The following is a 25,589-nucleotide window of genomic DNA, read 5'->3' on the forward strand; positions in this document are numbered from 1 at the left end:
TCTGCTTTTGAGAGTATTCATAAATTTTTAAGTACCTATCAAAATATAAAACGATTTGTACCATTAAAGGTATTATATTTTTTAAACATAATTAATATCGAAATTAATATAAAAATGCGTTTTATACAACCTTATAAACGTTCACATTATTGATTGACCCATATGACATATGATATAAAATTTAAATTTTTTTAATATACATAAATAGATAAACAAAACGTAATATTTTTAAAAATGAAAATATTTCAAAGTAGATCTAATGGATCTAGTTTTGAAGACAATCTAGGATCGTTCAGTGGATCAAGATCAGCAAAGATATCTGCCCAATTTGATGAACTCTCCGATTTCTGTAAAGATATACAAATAAGAGTTTAATAAAATGCATTTAAAAAAGTTAAGTAAGTAGATGATGATTAAATTTTGTATAGTTAAGTTATAATATCTATACTTTTGAATTAAACAAAACAATGATTCTGGGCTTAAATTGACTAACCCAAAATTGGTCAGTAATCTTATGAAATAGGATAATTACTTAAAATGTAATTAAGTGCCTCAAAAAGAATTTTCTGAAAATCTTTCATATATTCTTGACCTAAATTTACATTTCATGAACTCAAAATGTCCTCCAGTCAACCAAAATAAATTGTACTATACTATAGTATCGCCATTTATTTTCTCAATAGTTGAAATTTTTAAAAACAGCTAATATGTAAAACTATTCATTTTTATATTTTTTCAGGCATAGGTACCTAATGATATAATTATAATTTATTACGTCAAAAATACAATAACAATACAATTATCAGAGGGAGTTTCTTCAAAACGGATTGCATGTGCAATCACGGACATTTAAATAGTAATCGGGGTGCCGTGTGGGTCAATTTATTTTAGATAATACTTAACCTCACATACAAAAAATTCAAACAAATGTCTGCTTATTACCATATTTGGTGCCATTTAATCGAGCCTAAGCGCTTATGATGTATAAACACATCACACTATAACACTATATACCAACTTGGTTTACAGGTTTAAACTTTAATATTAATTTAGGTATCGTTAATTGAAAACTTTAAACTCACTTTAGTAGTTGTATTAACAGGTGCAGTTGATCCGGATAGCAAGTCCGACAATAATTGGGATGGTAAAAAATCATCTCCTGTTCCGTATCGTTTAAGCTCTGAGTCTTTTTCTTCTTGATTACTTTCATAAGGATTTGATAAGAAATTTCCAAAATTGTCGCTTCCATCGAACAATGAAAGCAATGCAGATTCGTTTGTTTCTTCTATCTGGTCGCAAGTTGCTTCTATGCCCAATTCTGTGTACGAGCTAAACCAACATTCAAAAAAATAGTTTAGTGTTATTGCCCACATAAACCTAATATCATATTTATACGTGTTTTATTGTTTTATGAAACAACAATGTTTCGATTAAATTATACGAAAAAATGTATACCTTGAATCATTACTGTTATCGTCTGTCTTGGACGTAGATTGCACAGAGTCGGTTCGCAATTCTTTAATCATTTTGAAATCATAATGTTGATACTCTATGGTTGGAATAAAATCATATTGTAAATTATATTTATACCAAGTGTAGTAGGTATTATATTACAAGAACACAGTAACTGTTATTTAAGTTAATTCATGTTGAAAATAACATTAAAATGAGTATTAAAATTAAAAAATAGGTAGATATAGGTACGGGCCCCAAACTACTTTATAACCTAACCTGACCGTAAATTGTTTTCTATTGAGGTGCGAATTTAATAATAGCTTTATGATGATATAATATACTTTTAATCACTTTAAAAATACGTAAGGACTAACACTTATTAATTTATAACTTGTCCCCTATATATATATCTATATGAGATTAAAACAGGACATGGTATAGTTATTGATATTTTATTTGGCATGTAGGACAAAATATAAATGTAAATATGCAAATAAAAAGTACGATAAGGTAAGCCCTCGTATGCTTACGTTTGAAATCTTTAGTTGCGTGTTCAAACGATGCTGCGACGGTTTCAGCAAATCGCTGCAAACTTTGTTGATAGAAAATAAGGACGTGTGAAAACATATTGCAACGCGCAGCAGCGAGCAGGTCGACTTTTTGCAAACAAATCAATTTGTGGTGATCAAACTGCTGCTTAGACTTCTTTACTTTGGTCTGTACGTTTTTGAATTTGTCTAACTGTGAATTGGTGTCTGGATCCAATTCTTGGGAAACGTCTTTCATCCAATTTAGAGCAGCCCTGTAGTCTGTACGAGCATTTTCCATACGTTTTACATCACCCTGTGTGTCCTCCACAGCTCTTAAACAAAACGTTTCTATTTCCTGTATAACACATTGATATCAAATCATAAATAATAATTATAATATTTTATTTACTTGTTCAATCATCGATGCAGAAAGAAGGGTAAGGACTATATCAGCTCGACAGCTCATTACTGAGTAATAATTATGCAATTTTTGAAAAATCATTAATCCGTCTTCTATATAATAAGTAAATACAACACAAGTCACATTTACTACCAGCAGGGATGGGCAAATTACCAAAAAAAAAAAGTAATTTATTACAAATTACTAATTACATGATTGTAGAACATTTAATTATAAATTACAAATTACATAATTGAATTACTTACAATTACCAATTACATTTAAAAATGTTATTACAATTGTATTATTATAGGAAAAAAAGTGTATAAATTAAATCAAAAAAACAAAAAAACATTGAAAAAATATAATAAAATATAATATAAATTAGATAACCCCGTAATTTTGGTTATCTTTTCATTCATCAGCGTTTATTTTAGTAATTTTTTAATTATTAATAAATAAGGAAAAGTAAAATAATTATAAATTTTTAAGTTGTTATTAGTGATGGACGAAAACGAGATGGTTACTAAAGCCATCTAGACACTAAGTGTACAATTTGTACATCGTTCAGTACAATTGTCAATTTATACATAGAACAAGGACAATAAGATAGTATAAATGTATAATATTATATCTGTCTATATTATCTGTATTTTGTAGTAATGTTCATCATAAAATTATCTTTTAGTATCGGTATCGAATGTTTGATAAAACTTATATATATTATAATATATTGTACATTGTAGGAAATCTTAAATTCTAAATTTTTATCATTGAAAAATTGTAATTCTTTATACCAATTACAAATTACATCAACATTTAATAATTAATTACCAATTACAAATTACATCAATATTTAATGATTAATTACAAATTACAAATTACTGTAATTGAAAAGTGCCCAACCCTGACTACCAGAACTTAATCTTTGTATTAGATTGGTATTTCAGACTTAGAATAAAACACAAACTTGTTTTATAAATAGATCCATAAAATAGTTAAATATAGTTTTTAATTTTCAATTTATATGGTTAAATAATATTTTGTCATAATATATTTATGACTGTTAAAAACGTTCGAATATTAGAAAATTTCAAAAATGTTGATTAGTTATTTTTGTTATTTATATCATAATTTCCTTGTGACTTTGGATGTATTAAATAATTGTTTTAATTTTCAACTTTTAAAGTTATATATGAAATAAGAAAATGTGCCTATAATTCACGTGTTACTTTAATATTTTGGTTAATTAAAACTTATTTAATATTTTTTCCTTGTTAGATACTTTCTGTATTGGTAAATAAATAATAATCAACTGTTCATTTTTAAATCATATTTTTTATTTACTCTTCGTTTTAATTTAGGGTTATTATTTTTATTTTTGTAATTATTTCGTAATATTTTATAAGGTAATATTTATACCTGATGTAATCTGGCTAATGGCGTACGTAAGCCAATTCTCTCTTGTCCTGACTGTGCCATGCAACTTCCCAAAATTTGCATCATCTCACCAGCTTTAGTTTGATCTTTGTTTCCAGATCTTTTTAAAAACAGGCCCATTTGATTTTCTTCATATGCTAAATCTTTAAAAATAATTAATACCTATCATTTTATTCACAAGTGTCAGATAATTACTTCATATTACTTAATCATTATTTTATAGATTTGAGTATAAATAGTAAATAATTGCGTATGATTTATATCATTCATAATTGTCGTTATCTTTATTAAAAATGTAAAATATATTGTTATCTATACGAGTAAAATATTTTACATATCTATCAAGATACAAATGTAATATATTTTACTCGTAAATAGGTAACATCATGTGCTATTCTGCAACTGTTCGATAACTACAACATTTTATAGGTTAGATTTCACTTTTTGGAACGCAAATACTTTAAATGAATAGTTGATGGGCTGAACACAAATAATACTCACTATAAACTTTTTCATCGTATTTATTGACAATCCTTTGCAAATGTTGACAACTACCACGAATAGACTTAAATAATTCTAATTTAGCATCGAGTTCAGCGTCGGAAGCTACTATGAATTCGTCGTCCTTTTTACCCAATTTTTTACATACTTGTTGTTTAGTTACCCAGTACTTGTGTTGCATTTTAGCTACAGTTGAGCCATTAGCATTATTTTGCCAACGGTTCAACCCTGGAGCATCATACGTATTCCTGAACAAAAAAATAATACAAGTCTTATTAGTTATTAGGAATTTCAGTTCTTATAATACGTTAGAATTTTAATAGAATAAGTATAATTTTATATTGTTTTCAATACGGAACCAAAAATGTATTGCTAACAAGTAATAATAAAAATATTATCTACCTCAGCTCATCAATATTATAGGCTAAGTTGAGTGTTGACTAAGAAATAAATAAATATAGCATGATTTTGTGCACTGAGCTCTCCTGTAAATATCCTGTGATACGACTGACTGATTCACATAAATGCAATTCAGCAAATTTCTACAATACCTATTTATAGGAGTAGTATATGAATTTGTTGAGCCAAAAGTTATTGATAACAATTCAAATAATACAAGACAAACGCGCGCGTTTTGGGAAATTTATAATTTTATACTAAAGTATTTACAACATGCACGTAAAGTAGGCAGTGAAACATATTTAGGTTGAAATGGAGGTTTGGACCCTGGTTGGAAATCTTTTATGGGTGGTACATTTTAGAGACCATTCAGATTTTATAAAGAATAAATAACAATGATTTAATTAACACATTTTCGAATAAAAAAGGTCGGCGTAAACATTTTTAATTTCCTTCATTCAAATTTAATAAATAGTAAATGCATATTTTACGATAGGTATATTTAAAGTAAAGTAGTGTAAAAGTTGAGACGCCATGTCGGATTATGCTCCTAATTATTTAAATTTCATAAAATGAGTAATTTTTCCCTTATTTTAAAGATACATATATATTTATTAATATCATTGATTTATCTAAAAGCCTATGTGTAAATCAACATTATTTAGCTTACTTTAAAAGTAATTTTATTCAATCTATATTTTTTAAATATTGAAATCAAGATGCTTCTTTTGTACTTTATTATTTCTAACTTTAACAACAATAAATAATGAATTATAAGTATTTGATTAATAATAATTAATAGGTATTATACATATGGGTGGTATTTAATGACTAATAGTTTCAAATTAAAAAGTATTTTACAGTAATATAATATGATATTAAAAATACAATTTTCCAATTAAAAAAAAAAATCTTGGAATATTTAAAGTATTATAGTTTTATCGATTTCCTAGTGTGATTGAGAATAGAAAGCTGAATTATTTTCTAGTTAACATCAAAACTGTTCAAGCATAAAAATGCAAGTTAAAAGTAATTTTGAAGTCATAAATTAACCAAATATAAAATAATACTAAATTATTCATTTCACGCACATTGAATACGATAGCTACAACCTACAGTGCGCATAAAACGTATTCCTATCTGTAATGTGTTTTAAGCCAATTTGGTTTTAGAACAACAACATATGTTTTAATCCAAATACGATTCTAAATCACTGTAATTTTACATAATTTTATGGATCTACAGTAACATAAGACTAAATACATTAACGCAATATCATAATATTTAATTATTGTATAATAATATAATAATTACTTACCACCCCGATTCTGAAAGACTCATGATGATCGAACGTTAAAAAATTAGCAACAATATTTGAGAGGAAAAATCAACCGAGAAATGTTCACACTAAATGTAAAAAAAATGAATTAAAAAAAAAAAAGACCTGACTTACAATGTATTATTAATGCACATAATATATGTACAATGATAGTGTACGTGTATACTAGCGCTATGAACTGAAAAAAGGATCCACTATAGTGGCCACGACGACCGCTTGCGACGCGACATTAACAGCTAACACATAGAAAACGTGGGACAATAGTAATAATATAGTTATAATAATAATAATATTATGATTATTACTATTATTACTATTTGTTAACAGCGAATCATACGAATGTTTTTTTTTTAATCGTAAAATATTATATACCTGGCGAACGGCGTTACGGGTGATTTTTTTTCGTTTGTTTCTATATACTTAATGCATAACTGAATAAGTTTTACCGTTACTTTTTCCGTTCGAAGAAATCTCTATGAAATTGAGAGATTAAAAAAAAAAAATCGAATAGAAATTCGTGCGCGTAAACCGTTTGCTTGCGACCTAACAACGACAATGATACCGTCGCCATACACCGCCACTTGTGTAAACGGCTGTTGGTTAGGATGGCGACCGGAGGAAATCAATACTATACCGTGCGAACGGTTTCGCGGGGGTGCCCCTATGTGTACTACCTATTATCGCAGCTGTTACTATAATATTATAATGTAAATGATAATGATGTGGATGCGCGCTCAGTTTTGAAATTTTTTTTAACCGTAGATGAGCTGTTGTTTTTATAATTAAAAATAATTTGCATACAATAGAATTGAGATATAGACCCGTGGATCAGAAAATAGACCATAATAACTATAGAAGAATTACTAGAATATACGTAATAGTTACATACATATAGGTATGTGCGCTATGAAAGTATAAAAAATACTTAATATTAAGTTTATTTTTGTTTAGGTCGATTTATTTATAGTGTTAATACGCATATATAAATGATAAATTCAAATATATATTATTATCATGTGTTTGGGAGGAACGCGTTCAAAACAATTTGTTCCAACTATGTCGTTCAATTTTCAGGAACTTAACTGGAACGTATTTTATAGTTTGTTTTTTATATAAAGGAACATAATGGAATTTTGTTCATTTACAATATATTCTTAAAATCTTAAGCAGAAATTTAAATATTTTTATGACAAAACTTTTTGAAGATTTTTTAGAAATTTAGTCTCTGTTTTACTGTTATAATGAGCTTATTATACGAAAATATATGATAAATGATAATATTATTGAAAATGTTAAAACTGTTGAATCTGCAGTTACGGTGGTCCTATCGGTTTTTAATTGTATGAAATAAACAAATTAAACATTTTAAAAATATAACAACCACATAATTAAACAATTATATAAATAAAATTTTCAAATAATTGAGGAACGACGAAAGGAATTAGTTCCTTTCTAGAGATAAGAAACGATTTAGTTCCTTTTTAACATAATGAACGTGAACTAATTTAATTTTTAAAGGAATATTTTCCAAGCACTGTATATATTATATTATAAGTAATAGGTATAGGTATATCACTTTACGAGTATTTATTTGATTGTTAATACCTAAATTTCAGAATTTTTCAAGTTACGGACTCATAAATATAAAATAGGTGAACAAATCACAAATGTTATGGATTTTATAAAATTAATAATATTATGGTTTATAACTTCATGAGCCAATGAATTCACATATGTTAAAATATAGCATAAAAATTAGAGGAAGTACATATGAATGATAAATTTTGTTATCATTTCTGTGATTGCGGAGCACAACATGACACTCGCTTATATATTATAGCTGTGCATAAATAAAAACAAAAATATCACAATATATTCACACAGATATCCAATGAGCGATAGAACAAATCGATCACAAAAGACAAACCATAATAATACCATACAACATACACGATGATTATACCGTTACGGAATTACCTAATAAAAGGGGTTCCGTTCAAGCACAGTTTTTAAAATATGTATTTAGTCACAGAGTACAAAGCACCTTACACCGAACGCCTTTCAGATTAATTATTATTTAGGTATTTGTGACTTAGAAATTGTACGCAACATTAAAATATTCAAATTTAATGATGAATATATTTTTAATATTATTTTAAAATCACACAATTCGAGCACTGAAGTATGATTATTACCCATTAGGGTTCCAATATTTTAGAGTCATTTCAGTTCTTCAGCCCCCCCCCCCCCCATTTACAAATTTTAAAATATACATTTTTTCCAAAACTATTTATCATTGAAAACTTGAAACGTAAAAATATTAAATGTATATTTTTCTTGAGTGAATTTAACCTATATTATGTAGAATTTTGTCTTTTTTAGCTTCTCGAAATACATTTGCCTGCGGGCGCCAAACCCCTTTTCTCATTATTTTTTTTTTCATGATTTAATCATTCTTAATAGATATTAGATAGTAATTTATTGCATTTAATTATTTTGAGATTACATACTGCAATCGTCAGTGTGTATTCTAGTAATATTTTTTAACTAATCGACGTTTTGGGCAAAATATTTTCGGAATTCTTATTCTCATGTATAATATTTTCTAATAAATTATTTTTCGTTCATTTTATTTTTGTATTCAATAATTTTCGAATTTAAATACATTTCTATCGAAATATTTTTCGGATACAATAGTTTTCGTAAATTTATTTTTGGACAAAATGATTTTGGCTGAAATATTTTAAGATATAGTTTATTGACAATCCGTCAATCCATATAGGTACAGATTAAGAAACAGCTGATTATAACTATATTATTATTATTAGATATCAAAATAGTTATCCACTAAAATTGAATTACTCTTCTTTATAAATACATCTCCACGGGGCACTGATTTTAGTGATTAAAAAGTATTATCGTGTCAAATACTAATTATCAACTTAAACCTTCGGTATAAGCAATAGTAGTACATAATAAAATGTTCCATGTAAAAGAAAGTATATTACTATATTATGCAATTATGAAATTCGATAAACAGTAAAACAACTACGATTCAAAGTCTGCTAATACAGGGAAACCAAAAAATAATGTTTTTCGATTGATTCTTTAATACATAAAATGGTTGTTACTGTTAATATTTGTAATGTTGTTTATTATGCTGCTGAACTCATTTGTTGTACCTACTAAATATTAATGTAGAAATGTAAGTCGTTTCGCGTTTCTATAGCTTACAAAATAACAACTATACTTATTTGATTTTTATTTCATTTCTACCGCCAGATTTGTAGATATTTGATTGTAACATACGTATATTTGTTGTGTACATATACGATGAGATTTACGATATTATTCCTCCAAATTATGTATTTAGTATCTCGAGTAGTTGGCGAATCTAATGGCTACTATTGTACGGGTTCAAATAGTGGCAATATACATTTTAAATGCATAAAAACACCGTGCAACGGCACTCAGTGTGAAACGACAATCGACTACTTAGAAAAACCCGGACCGGACGTAATTATAGATAACAACAATAAGGTACTTTTGAATCTCGAAATCGAAAACATTTCTACTATCCACGTAAGTTGTACTGCTACCTATACTCTATTTATTAGTACCTATTATGACTTTATTAAGTTTATATACATATTAATATATTATAATATATTTATCAATTAACATTCGTATAGTTATAACGTAATAACGTATTAACCAAAGAGAATATTCTGAAAAGAATATATTTCATGTGCACCTTGTAAATACTTAATACATTTATATATTAATTGGCGTATCGTTATCTCACGTTTCCATGGCCCATGGACCATAACACTATACTGTGTCCCGAAATGATTTGTCCATTGATATATCTCTCGAAATAATAAAGATATCAAAATTCTGGTTTTGTTGTTTTGTAATAAGACTCGCAGGGGTAAGAACTATAATTATTTCATTTTTTAATTTATTTTAATGTTTTGGTAAAAATTTAAAAAATATAAGAGCCATATAGTAGAGTTTATTTTTCTGAAAATGTTGACGTTTCAAAACTTTAAACTTTTTTTTAGTTTTGAGAGAAATTGCGAATTATTTAACATCGTAGTGTTATCAAACATGTCACCCACCGCATGCTCACATGGCCGGACAAACGTTTTTAATGTGCCTAATAGTTATTAATTATAATCATATTTTTTTCTTCAATACTAGAAAAAATATTAAAAACCAAAAAATTAATGAAAATAAAATGTTGAAACGTCAATAGTTTTAGAAAAATAAACTCACAAAAGGGCTATCTTTATTTTATTTTTGAAAATAACTAAATAAAATAATATATTTTTTAAATTTTTTACCAGAACATTAAAATAAATTTAATGTTAAATATAATTATAAAATATATAAATTACGTTAGTTTCTATTAAAACATCTTTGCGGGGAGTACAATGATGGAAGTAGGGACAATCCAATTTTTTTAAATGCTATTGCTAATTTTATTAGAAAATAAAATTTTCTATTTTTAAAAACGTTTTTCTTTATTTTTAGTGAAGGCAGTCATTTTTTTTAACAAATTATTTGATATTTTATTATCATATTATCATCTAGGTTTAACTAATTTTATGAGCTAATTTTACAATTTAATATTTGGGCTATTTTTTTAGACAATTTTATATGAATGTTTTGATTTTACAATGATGCGTGTATGTTTTTTAAAAAAAATTTTCCAAATTTTTTAGAAAATAGTGTAGGTAGTCATTTTTTTAGCAAATTATTGCTGTATTCATAAAAATAAATTGTTTTGCATTTTATTTTATGTTATTTGAATATTTGACTAATGTGTGTGCAGTATATTTTGTGATATTATTTCTACTAACGTAATTTATATATTTAGGAGTTAATTTTATTAGAAAGTAAAGTGTAATATACTAATTTACATAAATACGGATAAATTTGGATATTTTGTCCGTGGATATTTTTACCATTGCATATTTTGTCCTTGGATATTTTAACCGAATACCAGTAATTTATGCTAAGTGCAAGTATAGTAATGACCAATGATTTTACCGTTTATTATAATGATGTATCATTATTTAATTTAAATTATTGTGTAACCCAGCAGTGGCAGTCCTACGGGGGGGGGGGGGGATGGGTGGATCGCCACCCCTTGGTTAAATATAAAATATAAAATTATTACATGAAATAAATTTTTTTATGACTTCTATTTTTGAGTACTTATTGTATTTAATGTGAAAAATATTTCGCCCCCCTCCTCGAATTTGTCAAGGATCGCCACTGTAACCCAACCTAGGTAAATAAAAAGGTTATTATACTGCACTAGTTGCCTCCAATGATCATGTAGTTAAAAATTATAAACGAGTTGTCTCCCAAGAATTTTCACACTAGTTGCCTACTGTATTGACTCAAGTAGTGGTTCATCACTAGGAAACACCTTGTAAATACGTAAATCGAATTTAATTATTTATAATGAAAGAATATACATTATTAGGTATATATTATAAACATTATACATTTATATATTTTATATAAATAATATAAAACTTTTAAAAATAATATTATAATAAATCGATAAAAAAACTGCTGGTATTAATGAAATTTATATAATAGGTACAGAATTCTATATTTAAACAATACTTATATAAAAATGATTCAATAAAATAAATTTGGTGTCTATAATAAGTCAATAAGTTAATATACACAACAGGTGACGGTTATTAGTCAATAAAAAAATACCAAAAAATTATTTATAAGATTGCTTAGGTTTATATTTGTAAGCTAATATTTATAGGTACTCAAAATTTAATTTGATAGTTCTTTTCATTTAGATTTTTCATTTGAGTGTTGATGAAAATTATTTTATTTCTAATTTGTAACAGAGCATGTGATTTAGTTTTATTAGGACTTAGTATTAAAATTATAGTCTCGGTATGAATTAGTTTTAAAATTTCAATAAATTTCAATACATTAGGATGCGGAGACTCAAAATGCAATTTGAAAATGTTTGGATCCACTTATATATTTATTACCTGCCCATTGGGAGGCAACTAGTACTATACATTTATCATTTACGATAACATTTAGGGTATATGGTACATTATGTGGCAACTCGAATAAGATCGGGTGACAACTTTAAAAAAGAATGGCCAGACCTCAAAATTGTTTTCAATATTATTCGTACTTCGTAGATAAAAAGTGTAAATTATCCCTTAAGCATTTAAGCTAGTAAAAATTAATTAAGTAATATTTTAATTAAAGAATATGGATAACAGTAATTTTCACATAAAAATTTAAAATTACAGTGTATTATAAGGTCCAATCAAATAAACATAATAGTATCATCAACATTTTGAAATTAAATTGTTTTTTAATATTGATATTTAATTTGATCAATTTATAAACAATAACATATCTATATTCGATACATATTCGAGTACACAAATTAAATGTATTATTATTTTTCAGACCTCGATTGAATAATAAACAATATACAATTAATAGGGTAGAATAGTGTTTAAAGTTTTTAATACAAAACGAAAATACGAATATTGTCAAAATGTATGTATGTCCACTTAAAACAGAAATTAAATTATCAAACGAGTCATAGTTATAATGCAATTTATTGTATAGTCCAACTTTGTTGTTATACCTATTAATAAATATGACCTTGAAACTAAGTACATAATGTTATTATTATTATATTTTGTATACTTTTTAACTGCTTATAGTTTGTCCTCGTCATAGAAATAAGTCTCTGATAATAAACTATAAAATAAAACATACATTTTTATAGGTAAAATGTGTACCTAACCTACATAATAACACGATAACGTTATATAAATTATAATATAATATGATCGCTTTTTTTTAAATATGTAAAATGTTTCAATAATTCAATGTTTACTAGGTGTTATTTATTAACTATGTTCGTGATTCAGTAAATTTAAATAAAACAACATACCGTCTTTTGAAACCGATTATTCTAAAAGTCCAGTTGGCTGAACCAAGAGAATTATACAAGTTACGTTTTATAAATGTGAGTGGTTTTTATTTTTATTATAATTTTCTATTAAGTATCAACCATAAGAATTAACTATCAAAAACAGTGTGATACTATTATTTTAGTTAGATAATTGAATTATGATAATAATAAATACTAACAATATTATTTTGTGTTGTAATAATAAATTATATTTGTTTTCGATATGGTGTATAGTTTAAAATAAACTCATCCGTCACATTATTATTAATTATTCCTTATTTTACACGTAACTTGGTATTTAATTAGTAGCTCGTCGTATAAATATAAATGACCGGGTGATTTTGTACAAAATAATTACAGCTTAAAGCCCTGACTAAGTCAGAGTAGTAAAGATGAAAAAAAAATTGTTATAATAAATACATAAACTATTCATCATAAACAAATAATTTCTTGTCTGCATATATGACCTATATTTCAGGTTTAATTAGAGTGCATTTAATAAAAATATTAGTCATTCATATAACTCAAAATTATTATTTTTCAAGTATGTAAATGGTGGGCCGACAGAAGAAGTGATAAGTAAAGCGACTAGGAAAAATTACTTCGGATGTGATTCTGGAAATATATACCCCACATGTGGTATACAATATTATAACTTAAATGAGCCGGTGCCTTTTTCAGAAGTAAGTAAACTAATTTTTGGAGTTCACTAACAAAATAATAACCTTAAATACTTCTTGTTTACAAAGGGTTTTTGTTGTTCGTGTTTCGATTTGGTCAATGATGCTCGTCAACAAAGATCATCCGATGAACTGAACAAAAATAACATTTCAATAACAACCAACACCGATTTCGTAGTTCAACCGAGGGGCGAACAAGACTGTAAAGACATCAATAAAAATCCCGGTTACGCAAATTCAAAAACTTATCACGAGAGTGCTCATTGTTTTAGATATAGTGATTTATGGTAATACCTATGTTCTATACTGTAAATACTTTAAATTATATTATTTTACACTAAGAGGAGTGATGATATTAGCAAAATGCTTAGATCTTCAACTTTGAATGTGGTTTCTGATAGGAAGATAGATCTAGTTGATACTTTTAAGATGTCAAAACTGAAAATTCTGAGTACCTACCTTTCATAAAAGTCAGAAAAAAAATTAATAAAATTAATAAAAAATGGAAAAATTTTATAATTTTAAATTAAATAAAAATGTTAATTAGCTTCAAATAAATTAATAATATTTGTTATTTGAAATTGAATGGATATAACTCGATAAAAACATAAAGTAGGTTGGACTCTCTAAACCAAAATCCTGCGTTAACATTTACGGCAGAGCGTTTACCTACTTACCTGCATTGGGTATGTTTCTCCTTTTTATATTAATACTTAGAAAACCAATTATGCAGTAATCAAATGGATGTCGCGCTTTTATAGTTTGCATATTTTGTTATATTCAAATGCATATCTTAATGAATTAATTTCTGAAATTTCATTATTTTATATATGAATATGTATTATGTATGTATTAGACAAATTACGATTGGAACTACCTGATTAAAAGAATGATGCGGATTGTCGATGAACATCCGCATTTATTCTAGCAACTTATAATGTCATAAGGTATTTGTATTTAATTTTTATACCTATAGTTCATTTTTATTTTAGCTCAATTATATTATATATTAAGTTATACCTACTTATTAATTTTGCTTTTTGTTACTTGTTTTTATTAAAATCAAATTTGTTATTAATTAAGATATATATATATATATACAATTTAAAATAAATTTTTAGCCGTCCAAATAATTTATAATATAATATCATTATAGCTCTGAATATCTAGGTATTAATCTGCTTATATAGTATATACAATAAACTATTATGTTTAAGTCATTATTATATTGATAATATAATATCGGGGGGCCCTTACTATTCTAAAGCAACTGACCAACTGGGTACCAGTGCACCGTTTGTTTATCAGTTTATCACTAAATTTATTGAGTGACTTCCCCTGTTCTATCTAATTGAAATGTTTTAAAATAATATACATTCACAATTAAAATCCACATAATAACTTCACTTTAACATACCACAAAATATGCATTTTTCACATATTGAAATGAGCAAAAATATTATGCATTATACCTAAAATATTAAATTAAAAAATTGACCATTTTTATTGATATGAGAAGTTCGTGGACATTACTTAGCAATTTGTTGAAATGTGTTGCAAAAAAAACCTATCAATGTATATAACATAAATTTCAGCTCAGTTAATAAATACACCATAGAACACCGTGTCAATGGGGATGACAGGATCTTAACTGTAACAATATTATTACAGCCTTCAGGCAGTATTTATAATTTATAACTGATGCAGGTTCAACGTTTATAAAGTAGAGAAATCGGAAACGGTCTTACCACTGACATTGGAATTATTCAAAAAAAGCGAAAGTAGCGTTTACGTGCTCCACCAACAATGTTTTTCGTCATCGTAAATATCAAACATAATTTAATTAATAAGTATATATGGGTATATAATAAATATATTTCCATAGATCATCCAACAAAAAGCTGACCATTTTCAAGGATTTGGTATCGTACCGGTACGAGGTCAAAGGTTTAAATGAAACCGTCGAAAACGACCTGATGGCCATGTTTGTTCTGATACCTCAGGACGTTCCCAAAGCGTATCAATATGGGCTCCCGAACTTTAATGGTATGTTATTAAAGAATACATGAATAGGTACACTACAATATTACATAATATACGTAACTACTAGCAATAATAGTAATATAATAATATTCTATGGTAATATATGGATGTTAGTATGTTACGTTGTCATCTATAATATCTATTACGGTTTGCTTAAAAAACTATTGTGGTTATCGATGTTTAAATTTATTGGCTGATATCAGTGCCGTATTCTGATTTTTTCTTTGGTGGTGGGAGGAAGAGGTTCAGTGGCTAGACTAAAAATTTCTTACACAAGAGAGACTCAATTACGTTCCTTCATAAGGTTAATATGACAGTAGGACAGCGGTCCTCACCCGATGACATTCGAAGAACATTTAATTAGCTTTGAGAATTGGAATTAATATTAACATTGAATATTATATTATTATGCAATAGATGAATGTGTACGAAATCACTTGAATTATTTGAGGCTGAAAGTTAACACTTCACAATAATATATAGCTCGATATTGACGACCTATTGGTAATTCAAATTTCAAATAACACCAAAAATCTCATGAAAGTATTACAATTATAACCATAATAATATAATATTTTAATATGAAATTTCTAATGCACGCCTCTGAGTCATATATTTATATAATATGTATGTATAATATAAGTTAGTATTATACTGTAAAATAAATATTTAAATGATAACTATTATAGACTGTATGGTCTCTCGAAAAACTAGTGTTTTATTAAATATATTTTTAACTCATTTCCAAATGATATTACAGTTTTGCCACTGACGACATACTTATATCTAGGGCTCGGAAGTTGATGCATTTTGAATTTTTGTTTGGAAATTCTTAGATGATGCTCTCCTGGCCACAAATCTGTTTCATTAGCATGTGAATCTGCAGAATAACTAATTTTTATTTTGCATTTTTTGGTGTTTATTACTTTTTAAGTCATTTTTTGCCATTTTTATGTCATATTTGCATATTTTTTGTAGGTCATTTTTTATTGTTTTTAAGGTCATCTACTTCAGAGCCCTACTTATATCATATTTACTATTCAATAAACATCGTTAATCTATGAGTAATATGATCAAAAGAGTGTAACGGTAAATCAATACCATATTTTTTTTAAATTTAAACCATGTACTTTTCATACTTGTCGTTCATAGACATTAGTTTTATAAAATTTATACTTTTAATTAAATAATTATTTACTCTATAGAAGACTTTACTTTATGCAACATTTCACTCATTCAAATATATTTATTTATTTTTTTGCATCCTAATCAATATATCAATATTCCATAAATATATTCAGAAGATATCACGATAACATTATGATTACAGTGGTGACAAAAAGGCCGAGGTTTTACGAAATATTTAACTTTAGTGGTCTCTAATGTCTAATATATTATATAAATTGTATTGTTATCTAATTTGTTTTTTATTATTTGAAATTTTACTTATTAATTTGAATTTTTATTTTAATAAATTATTGCATAATGTTCTCATACACTGTCTCGCATACCCGTCGCCATCATCGTCACGATCATCATACGTTCATATCGATAACTTAAGTGACCCGCTTTTTTGCAGATCGAGGGGCCGGAAAATACCTCGCGATCCATCCAAGTAGAATGTCGAAAATCGGTGGTGCAGAATGCGACCTAATCGGAGTGGAACCACGAGGTTTCTACGAGCAACCAAACAGGTGTTATCGACCGAGGGGCAGCTGTCTCGACCAACAACCCGTTCAACTGCTGAAGCAGAGGGAGGGTGACTACAACGGAGAACCATTGACGGGTGCCGGAAGTGATCGTCTGTTCATCGAAGACTATGTGCAAGGTGATATCAGTTTCGACAATGCCGCCGACCACATTATCGTGGACCGTCATTCGGTCTCTTTCTCTGCCGAACCCTCGGTGACTGTGCAGAGCGTTGGAGAGATCAGACTGGACGACAACGCCGTCATCAATGACAAGTATTACCTATATTCATTTTAATGGTTTTTATTGGATGAAGACAATGAAGTGCTTCAGGAGGTACATATTATTATCTATATTATGTTTTCGCTTGAATACTTTAGTCTATTACCGTGATTTTTTGTAAATCTGATCGGCCTCCTGGTAGTATCTATCTATATTACAATCACAAATGTTCATCATTATTGGGATATATAATTAAATAGTACCTATAAAATAACGAGGAATTTCCAAAATTTTAATATTTCTAACTTGTTAAGTGTGCGTGTGCAGTGTGTATAGGTCTAACGTATAATATATATATATATATTATTATTACTCTATATGATATTATACCTTTCAGGTTTAAATCATATTGTGATAAGTGATTACACACTTTCATCATAATATTTTATACATTTTCGTAGGATTTTACTTCAGATAAGCGAGATACATGCGATTTCCGACAACGACTGCAACAACACTGCAAAATTACGCGTATTCGTGACGAACTTGGGCCTGAAAACAGCAGAGTTCTTCATCAATGTTTCTAGTCCCCTAGACTCGAAAAAACTCGAAAAACAACACAGCCAAGTAATCGTACATCCCCAACAGACTGGAAGGATTAATTTAGAGTTCGAATGTCATACCATTGACTGTTGCGCAACCGGTGAGAGAAACTTATTTTTTTAAAGATATTTTATTCTGAATTTATATACCTACTGTATAAACGTCGTGTGAGGTACTTCCCAATTGTATATTCTCGAAACGACGAGGAGGGCAAATTCAAAAATGTTTGATAGTACAATATACAATATTTTTATTTCTTATAAGTGATAAAACAATTAATATTAACTAAAACAACTGTGGGTACCCATGATCATTTTTTGAATAGAATAGGAAATATAAGAGTTAGAAATTAGGAATAATCTGATATTCAAATCACCTCATGTTTTAGTTAGAATATAAGATATAAATATGTAATTTTTAGAATTTTGCATACATTTTCAAATAAATATATAATATATACGAAAATCCACAAAAAAAAATGATCCAATTTATAACCTTTTTTTTTTTGTTCCAACTAAAAAAAGTTGGACATTTGAAACTATCACCAATTGAAGCTTCAGTTATTTTTCACTTACATAGGTTTATTATAATTATATTATATAATAAATTTATATTTATACGAACTGAAATGGGTGTGACCGTTTTCTGCGCGCCAACAATTTTTTTCGATAAACACCAAAATATAATATACCTATATTATTTTAGATATTTTTTGAGAACCTAAATCCATCAAATTATAATTATTACAATGTATATGCGCTTCACCTCGTATAGTTATTAGTTTCTACATCATATCAACTATCAAGGTCACTATTTAGTATCAATATGATACATAATAAATTGAATATAAAACTAAATTAAACGAAAAGTATATATAAACATTAAACAGTATACTGTATACTTTATAAGTACAATATAAATATTGGTTATAACAAACTTCACTAATTTAGCTTCAAATACGTTAAAATTGCATAAAATGTACAAGCATTTATACATACGAGAAAGTCTTATTTTTCTTACCACTTTCACAACGTAATAATGTCATCTTGAAATATAGGTACATAATATACGCAATATTAGGTATAGGTACACCCGTGGTTACTTATAATCACGTCAATATTTTCAGACATTACTTCCAAAAATGCAATAAACACAATTAATTATTAATTCAAAAATCAATAAATAATTTTTAACTAATATAGTCGTGGTATCGACTAACTGAAGATTTCATAAGCATCCGTAATAACTCACCCGATCACGGGTTCCGGTCGCCATGAAATAACAATAATAATACAAGATACAATAATATAGGAGTTCTCAAAAAATATCTTTTAGATTCTGAGCGGAGCAATGAATGCATTGATTTTACCATGATGTGTGTTTTTTTTTTGTGTCTGTCATCACGTTTTGGGGCAGTAAAAGTGCTTAAGCACGATTTTTTTTTTATAAGCATTCCAAGTTTGAATTTTAGACAACATACGTAAAAATTACGACAATGTTCAAATTATCTTAGATAGAATTTAATAAAAGTGTTTCTTTTTATATCTTAGAATTTAAAATTGTATATAGGGCACCTAACATATTTTTACAATAGCAGGTGAAAAATAAAAGAAATATATTAACACAATTTTTTTTACAAGCATTTGAACAAGTTTGAATTTTCACAAAAATCACGAAAATTCGCAAATTATTTTAAACTAGAAATTTATAAAAAAAAATTTTTTTAAATCTAAGATTTGAAAATTTTTAATAATCTATAATATATTATAGACAGATAAACCGTCTTCGCTAAGAATCGTTTTTCGTATACAATGATATAATATCATTGGATTCAAATTTAATTCCATCCATTATACAGTAACCCACTAGTAACCTACTATACAGCAGAGCGACATCCACGACTTACCCGCCTTTTTTTTTTTTTTTTTGTGGAAACCAGAACATAATCTTTTGGAAAAACGGATATTGTGCATTGATAACGGGCGAGGGTGATTTTGGCGGAAAACGGAAACCCCCAACTGAAATGTTTGTGTCAACACTTTTGACCTGCGATCGAATGCATCATCGCGAGTCGTGACATTTATTTCAATTTGTTTATTTTCCAGTGCGGTTGTACATCAACCACACCTCCACCGTCGCATTAGCGTCCAGGAAATTCAAGGTCGTTCGTGGTTCCGGTTGCTACTGCCTGTGGCACAGACGGTGCAAGTGTTACCAGGCCGAATCACTATGTACCACCGGTGACAGGTTTTTGAGCCAGGCAGAGTACACCGGTGCAGGGTTCCTAGGTGATGTACCACCCAGGGCGGCGGTCGTCTTGGTGGCCATCAGAGACTGGGACACGCTGATCGCCAGTCTGGTATTTTTGGTCGTCTACCTAGTAGTGGCACTGACTCTGGGCCTGCTCAAAGCTTTGTCACCGTGTAGTAGCCACTGGCTGTGGATGGTCAGATCCGGTAAACGACATCTAGACGAGTACAAGGAACCGGAACTCAGACCGTGCACAATGATCCGGGACGAGCGTGATTACGTGCACCCCATCACCGAGTCCCAGAACATACGTCTTATGGACAGCGGCCAGGAGTTCGTCACCAACGTGCTGTTCTTTGTCAGCCTGCCGACCACGGTGTGCCGGTGGTGGTACAACCGGTTGAACGGTTACTATTGCATGACACAAGACGAGTGCTGTTATACGTTATCGGCCCACCAGAAGGCCCACCATGATTCATCGCAGCAGGCCAGTGATTGTGATTTGCAGCAGCAGACTATCTGTTGCGATTCCCAAAAGTTGCTGCACGAGTCCAATTCGTTGGAGTGCATCGAATGACGAACGATACCGATACATAATCCTGCAACGACAGCGCTATCGTCTTCCTACCAATAATATTGATATATTAAAAAAAAAAAAAAAGACTAATATTATAATATTAAGTATGCACCCCAGCTAACCATACGCCGATCTACGTTAAAAGTAGTATAATTGAAATACTCGAATACGTAGGTATGCCCCACGTAATGTCACTACTATAATGTATACTAATGATATTTATACCAGTTCGCGGTTGTCAACAAATTCCTCAAGCTTCTATAGATAATTACGTCTCAAAAACTACAATTAAAAACTTTTATTTTTATTTTATTTTTACAAGTAATATACAATCTGTATCATTAATACATAATACAATAAGAATATATGCTAAGAGTAAATATGACAGGAAAATAATTTGATGAAAGGAGCCACCCATTGATGACACTTTCTGTGAATTCTTAATTATTTACTAATTTTTTTTTTTTTTTTTTTTATATATTATTATTATAACTATAACAAATCACGACACCACTTGCGCTTTAGGCGTCTTGGGGGATTACCTGGTATAGTAGCGGAGGCCAATTTTTTAATAAGTGGATTCGCATGAGTGCTTAGATGGTTGTAGAATCTTTTATAGAAACATTTGGATTCCTCTGCTATTGTTTTTAGTTTTAGGTCTGAATGAAGGGAAAAATTTGAGACGTAGGGAGGTGCATTTGTTAGTTTCCTTAGTGCAATGTTTTGGAATGCTTGAATTTTGTTAACGTTTGTTTTTTTTGCACTACCCCATAACTGCAGACCGTACGTCCACATTGGTTTGAGTAGACTTTTATATATAAGAAGTTTGGTGGACGTGGAGGTATATTTATTATTGCATAATACCGTTTTTAACATGCGTAGGCGATTATTTAGAGCTAGTCTTTTGGTTCTTATGTGGTGGGCCCAAGTAAGTCTTTGATCAAGTGTTAGACCAAGGTATTTAACAGTAGGAGAGGTAGGAATGGGTGTGCCATATAGAGAAACATTTGGACACGGAGCCTGTCTGAGGGTGAAGGTAGTGTGGATAGATTTACTTTGATTAACTTTGAAACGCCATATGGTAAACCAGTTTTCCATGTAGGTAAGATGATTTTGTAGATTTGAAGAGGCAATGAGGGGATCGTTGTTGATAGAAATTATCGCTTTGTCATCTGCATAGTCGGCTACTGACGTAAAAGGAGTGGTTGGTTGGTCTGAAGCATAAATGTTGTACAGGATAGGGGATAATATGCCACCTTGTGGAACACCAGCGTTTATAACTGCTATATCCGAGAAGGCAGAACCGTAGCGAATTTGAAAATGACGTTCTATGAGGTACGATTTTATAATTAGATAGTAAGCAGGTGGAAGGAATTTTTTAAGCTTATACAGTAGGCCATCATGCCAGACTCTGTCAAATGCTTGAGAGATGTCTAAGAACACACACGTACAATATAATTTTTGTTCCAGTGCATAGGAAATAGCGTCAACTAATCTGTGCACTTGGTGTATAGTCGAATGAGAAGCACGAAATCCGAATTGGGTATCAGGTAGTACATTATTTTCAATAATAATGGGTAGTATACGTTTTAGAATTAACCTTTCAAGTATTTTAGCAAAGAATGGTAAGAGACTAATTGGACGATAGGATGATGGAAGATCAGGAGGTTTATTTGGTTTAGGGACTAATATTATAGTTGAAAATTTCCAGAGAAGTGGAAAATATGAAAGTCTAAGAATTGCATTGTATATGTGTGAGATGTGGACGATGGCTCTTTTTGGGAGACTTCTAGCTACTTCAGCAGTTATAAGATCGAAGCCAGGTGATTTATTCAGAGAGCTTTTTTGAATGGTATATTTAATATCGCTTGGAGTGAATGGTTTGACTGGTAAAGAGACGGGAAGTGGAGAATTAAGAAACTCATCGACCTTATTCAAATGCGCATCATCACTTATATTAGAGTGTGGCTGAAATGTGTTAAATAGATGAAGCTTAAAAAGATCAGCCTTTTCGGTGTCCGAGCACGCTAAACTGCCATCAGATTTTTTGATTGGGAGATTTGGTGCTTTATAACGTAATATTTGTTTTGTTGTTTTCCAAAGAGTACCTTCCTTTGGAGAAAGATTAGATAGATGGTTTTGCAAGGCTGTAGATTTAAATTTGACAAGAATTTTTTTCAGGGAATTGGATAAATGGTTATAATTTTGACGGTGGGAAGGAAGACGAGTGCGTTGATAGAGGGCTCTGGCTCTTCGCTTTTCAGAAATTTTTGTACGTATATACATCGGAAGCGAGTCTAGGATAGAAGGGGGTGGATTTGTGTTTGTAGCCGACCAGGCAGCACTTTGAATGATATTAGTTAGATTATTTATCGCTAAATCTATGTCTTCGGGTGTTTTTAGTTTAATATTTAATTGAATTTCTGCATTTACAAAATCGTGAAATTGATGGAGATTTGTAAATTTATTAAAAAGTTGTGGTGTTTCTTTTTTAGTAGGAGTTGTATTAAGGGTTAGAAGAACAGAGGAGTGATCTGAATTCAAATCAAGGATATTTTTAGTGGTGCAATATAAATTATTTGGGATTTTGGACACAAAGATATCTAATATATCTGGATTTTTTGAGGAGGAGGATGGCCAATACGTTGGTCCCGGTGGAGCTAGTACTTTAAATCCTTTAGTGTTTATAAAATTATATAATGTAAGACCACGCGGATTATTCACACGGCAGCCCCAAGACTGATGTTTTGCATTGTAGTCGCCGCCTATAATAAAGTTATTTTTAATTGTGTTAAAGTACTCCGTGAATTGTGTGTTAGTGACATTGTGTTTTGGAGGAGAGTATATTGCTGCAACAGTGAGTGAAGTGTTATTTACAATAAGACTGATAGCACAAGATTGGAGAAAATCTTGACAAAAGTTTGGTAAAGGTTGAAAAGCAAGTGTGGATTTTACAAATATAGCAACGCCCCCATGCGCAGTGTTATCTGGATGGTTAGTTTTGATTAATGTATACCCAGGGATACGAACATAAGAATATTTAGTGAAATGAGTTTCTGTTATGAGCGCAATATCGATGCGCTTATTATTTAAAACAGTTTCTAGTTCAAGGGCGTGATTTTTAAGTCCATTTGCATTGAATTGTAGTATTAAGAGTGAGTTGTCAGTGACAGAATTTTTATTGTTAGAATTAGGCATTGTTTTTATCTATTAAGCTGGAGATTAATTTTGTGAGAAGAGATAACATAGGATGGATGAGAGATTTAAATTCATCAAGAAACGATGACAACGTTTTATTTATGTCAGGAGCATTGGTTTCTGGAGCAGTTGGTATACTATTATTGGTGTGCAAATTGTGCGTAGCCTGAGCATATGTTTTTGTTAGAGGTGGTGGTTGACTAGGTAAAGTATGATCAGGAAGGTGGCTACCTTGTACATTTATAGGCTTAGATCTAAGGTTATCGTGTATAAAATTAAAATTACTTGTTGGGCTGCGTCTTTTCCGGCGTTGAATCTCTTTGTAAATTGAGCAGCCCTTGTAGTTGGCTGGATGGTTTCCTGAACAATGTGCACATTTTGGAGGAAGATCACGTGAGTTAGGGCAATCAGAAGACTGGTGATCGTCACCACAGCGGACACATCTGGATGTATAGCCACAATATGCTCTAGTGTGGCCATATTGTTGGCAATTGAAGCATTGACTAATAGTTTTTGATTTATACGGTTCTTCTATTTTGATTTTGGTGTGCAATAGCGATGTAAGTTTGAAGATTTCATTTGCAAAAGTAGTAGGCTCAAGATCAACGAAAAAGAGGGGGAGGCGGTTTTTTGTTACCTTATGGAGAACATTAGTTACTTGTCTTACCTCGAATAGGCGAACAGTTAACTCTTCTTTGATTAAATTTAATGGTGTGGTTGGGTGGAGGTTACGAATAACGACTCGTAAAGGCTTGTCCTCCTTGAGCTGGTACGTATGGAACTCGGCTTTTTCATCTCTAAGAAAGTGCACTAATGCTCTGTATGCAACAGGGTTCGTCGTTTGGATTTTTAAACAATCAGACGTAGACTTACATATAAAGTTATCGACACCAATAAGTTCTATTAAGGTCAGGCAAAGTTCAGGGAAGTCTTCAACTCCTTTGACGAATATAGGAGGAGGTGGTTTGATTGTATCCGGAATAATCGGTGGTTCTGAATCGATAAGATTGTCGTCCAAGTTTTCGTCTGTGTTATCATTTTGAGAGAGAACTACAAATCGATTTGTTGTAGAAAATAATTTTTTACGTATTTGTTGGGATTTGGGTGAAGTAGGATTATCAGATACTGAGGAGTCTGAGTGGATTCTTTTTGATTTTTGCTGAGTTTTCCACTCGCCGTCTGAAGAACTGCTAGTTTTGTTTGTATTTCTGTTAGAATGAGATCCAATATTTCTATTTACGTTTGTGGACGAAGTAGATTTATTATTATGATTTG

General features: G+C 29.6%; 2 protein-coding genes across 2 annotated transcripts; one reads left to right on the forward strand and one right to left on the reverse strand.

Moving 5' to 3' along the window:
• Positions 1-54: 54 nt before the first annotated feature.
• ICA69 (islet cell autoantigen 1-like protein) lies at positions 55-6,651 on the reverse strand. The gene is made up of 8 exons (XM_089225814.1): positions 6,437-6,651; positions 6,044-6,132; positions 4,327-4,574; positions 3,808-3,968; positions 1,986-2,340; positions 1,456-1,549; positions 1,083-1,329; positions 55-347 (listed from the first exon to the last, which is right to left on the reverse strand). The coding sequence occupies exons 2-8, from the start codon at positions 6,064-6,066 to the stop codon at positions 246-248; spliced, it is 1,230 nt and encodes a 409-aa protein (XP_089081940.1). The 5' UTR covers positions 6,067-6,132; positions 6,437-6,651; the 3' UTR covers positions 55-245.
• A 2,731-nt stretch (positions 6,652-9,382) lies between these two features.
• Positions 9,383-21,540, forward strand: LOC149056138 (hapless 2-like). The gene is made up of 9 exons (XM_089227201.1): positions 9,383-9,646; positions 12,978-13,106; positions 13,598-13,735; positions 13,802-14,019; positions 15,440-15,553; positions 15,618-15,778; positions 17,355-17,739; positions 18,148-18,389; positions 20,395-21,540. The coding sequence occupies exons 1-9, from the start codon at positions 9,398-9,400 to the stop codon at positions 21,114-21,116; spliced, it is 2,358 nt and encodes a 785-aa protein (XP_089083327.1). The 5' UTR covers positions 9,383-9,397; the 3' UTR covers positions 21,117-21,540.
• The last annotated feature ends 4,049 nt before the right edge of the window (positions 21,541-25,589 follow it).

The sequence above is a fragment of the Diuraphis noxia genome, unplaced genomic scaffold, assembly GCF_037042655.1.
Source record: "Diuraphis noxia isolate RWA-SAM2 unplaced genomic scaffold, SU_Dnox_SAM2 contig0004, whole genome shotgun sequence".
Classification (NCBI taxonomy): domain Eukaryota; kingdom Metazoa; phylum Arthropoda; class Insecta; order Hemiptera; family Aphididae; genus Diuraphis; species Diuraphis noxia.

Excerpts from the sequence above, each read along its gene's own strand:
- ICA69 (XM_089225814.1), bottom strand. The coding sequence starts at position 6,066 with ATGAGTCTTTCAGAATCGGGGTG. Across the intron at positions 1,550-1,985 it reads CGCAACTAAAGATTTCAAAC|AGTATCAACATTATGATTTC; the intron begins GTAAGCATACGA and ends TTCCAACCATAG. Across the intron at positions 348-1,082 it reads CTGTTAATACAACTACTAAA|AAATCGGAGAGTTCATCAAA; the intron begins GTGAGTTTAAAG and ends ATATCTTTACAG.
- LOC149056138 (XM_089227201.1), top strand. The coding sequence starts at position 9,398 with ATGAGATTTACGATATTATTCCTCCAAATTATGTATTTAGTATCTCGA. Across the intron at positions 15,779-17,354 it reads TGGGCTCCCGAACTTTAATG|ATCGAGGGGCCGGAAAATAC; the intron begins GTATGTTATTAA and ends GCTTTTTTGCAG. Across the intron at positions 18,390-20,394 it reads CATTGACTGTTGCGCAACCG|TGCGGTTGTACATCAACCAC; the intron begins GTGAGAGAAACT and ends TTTATTTTCCAG.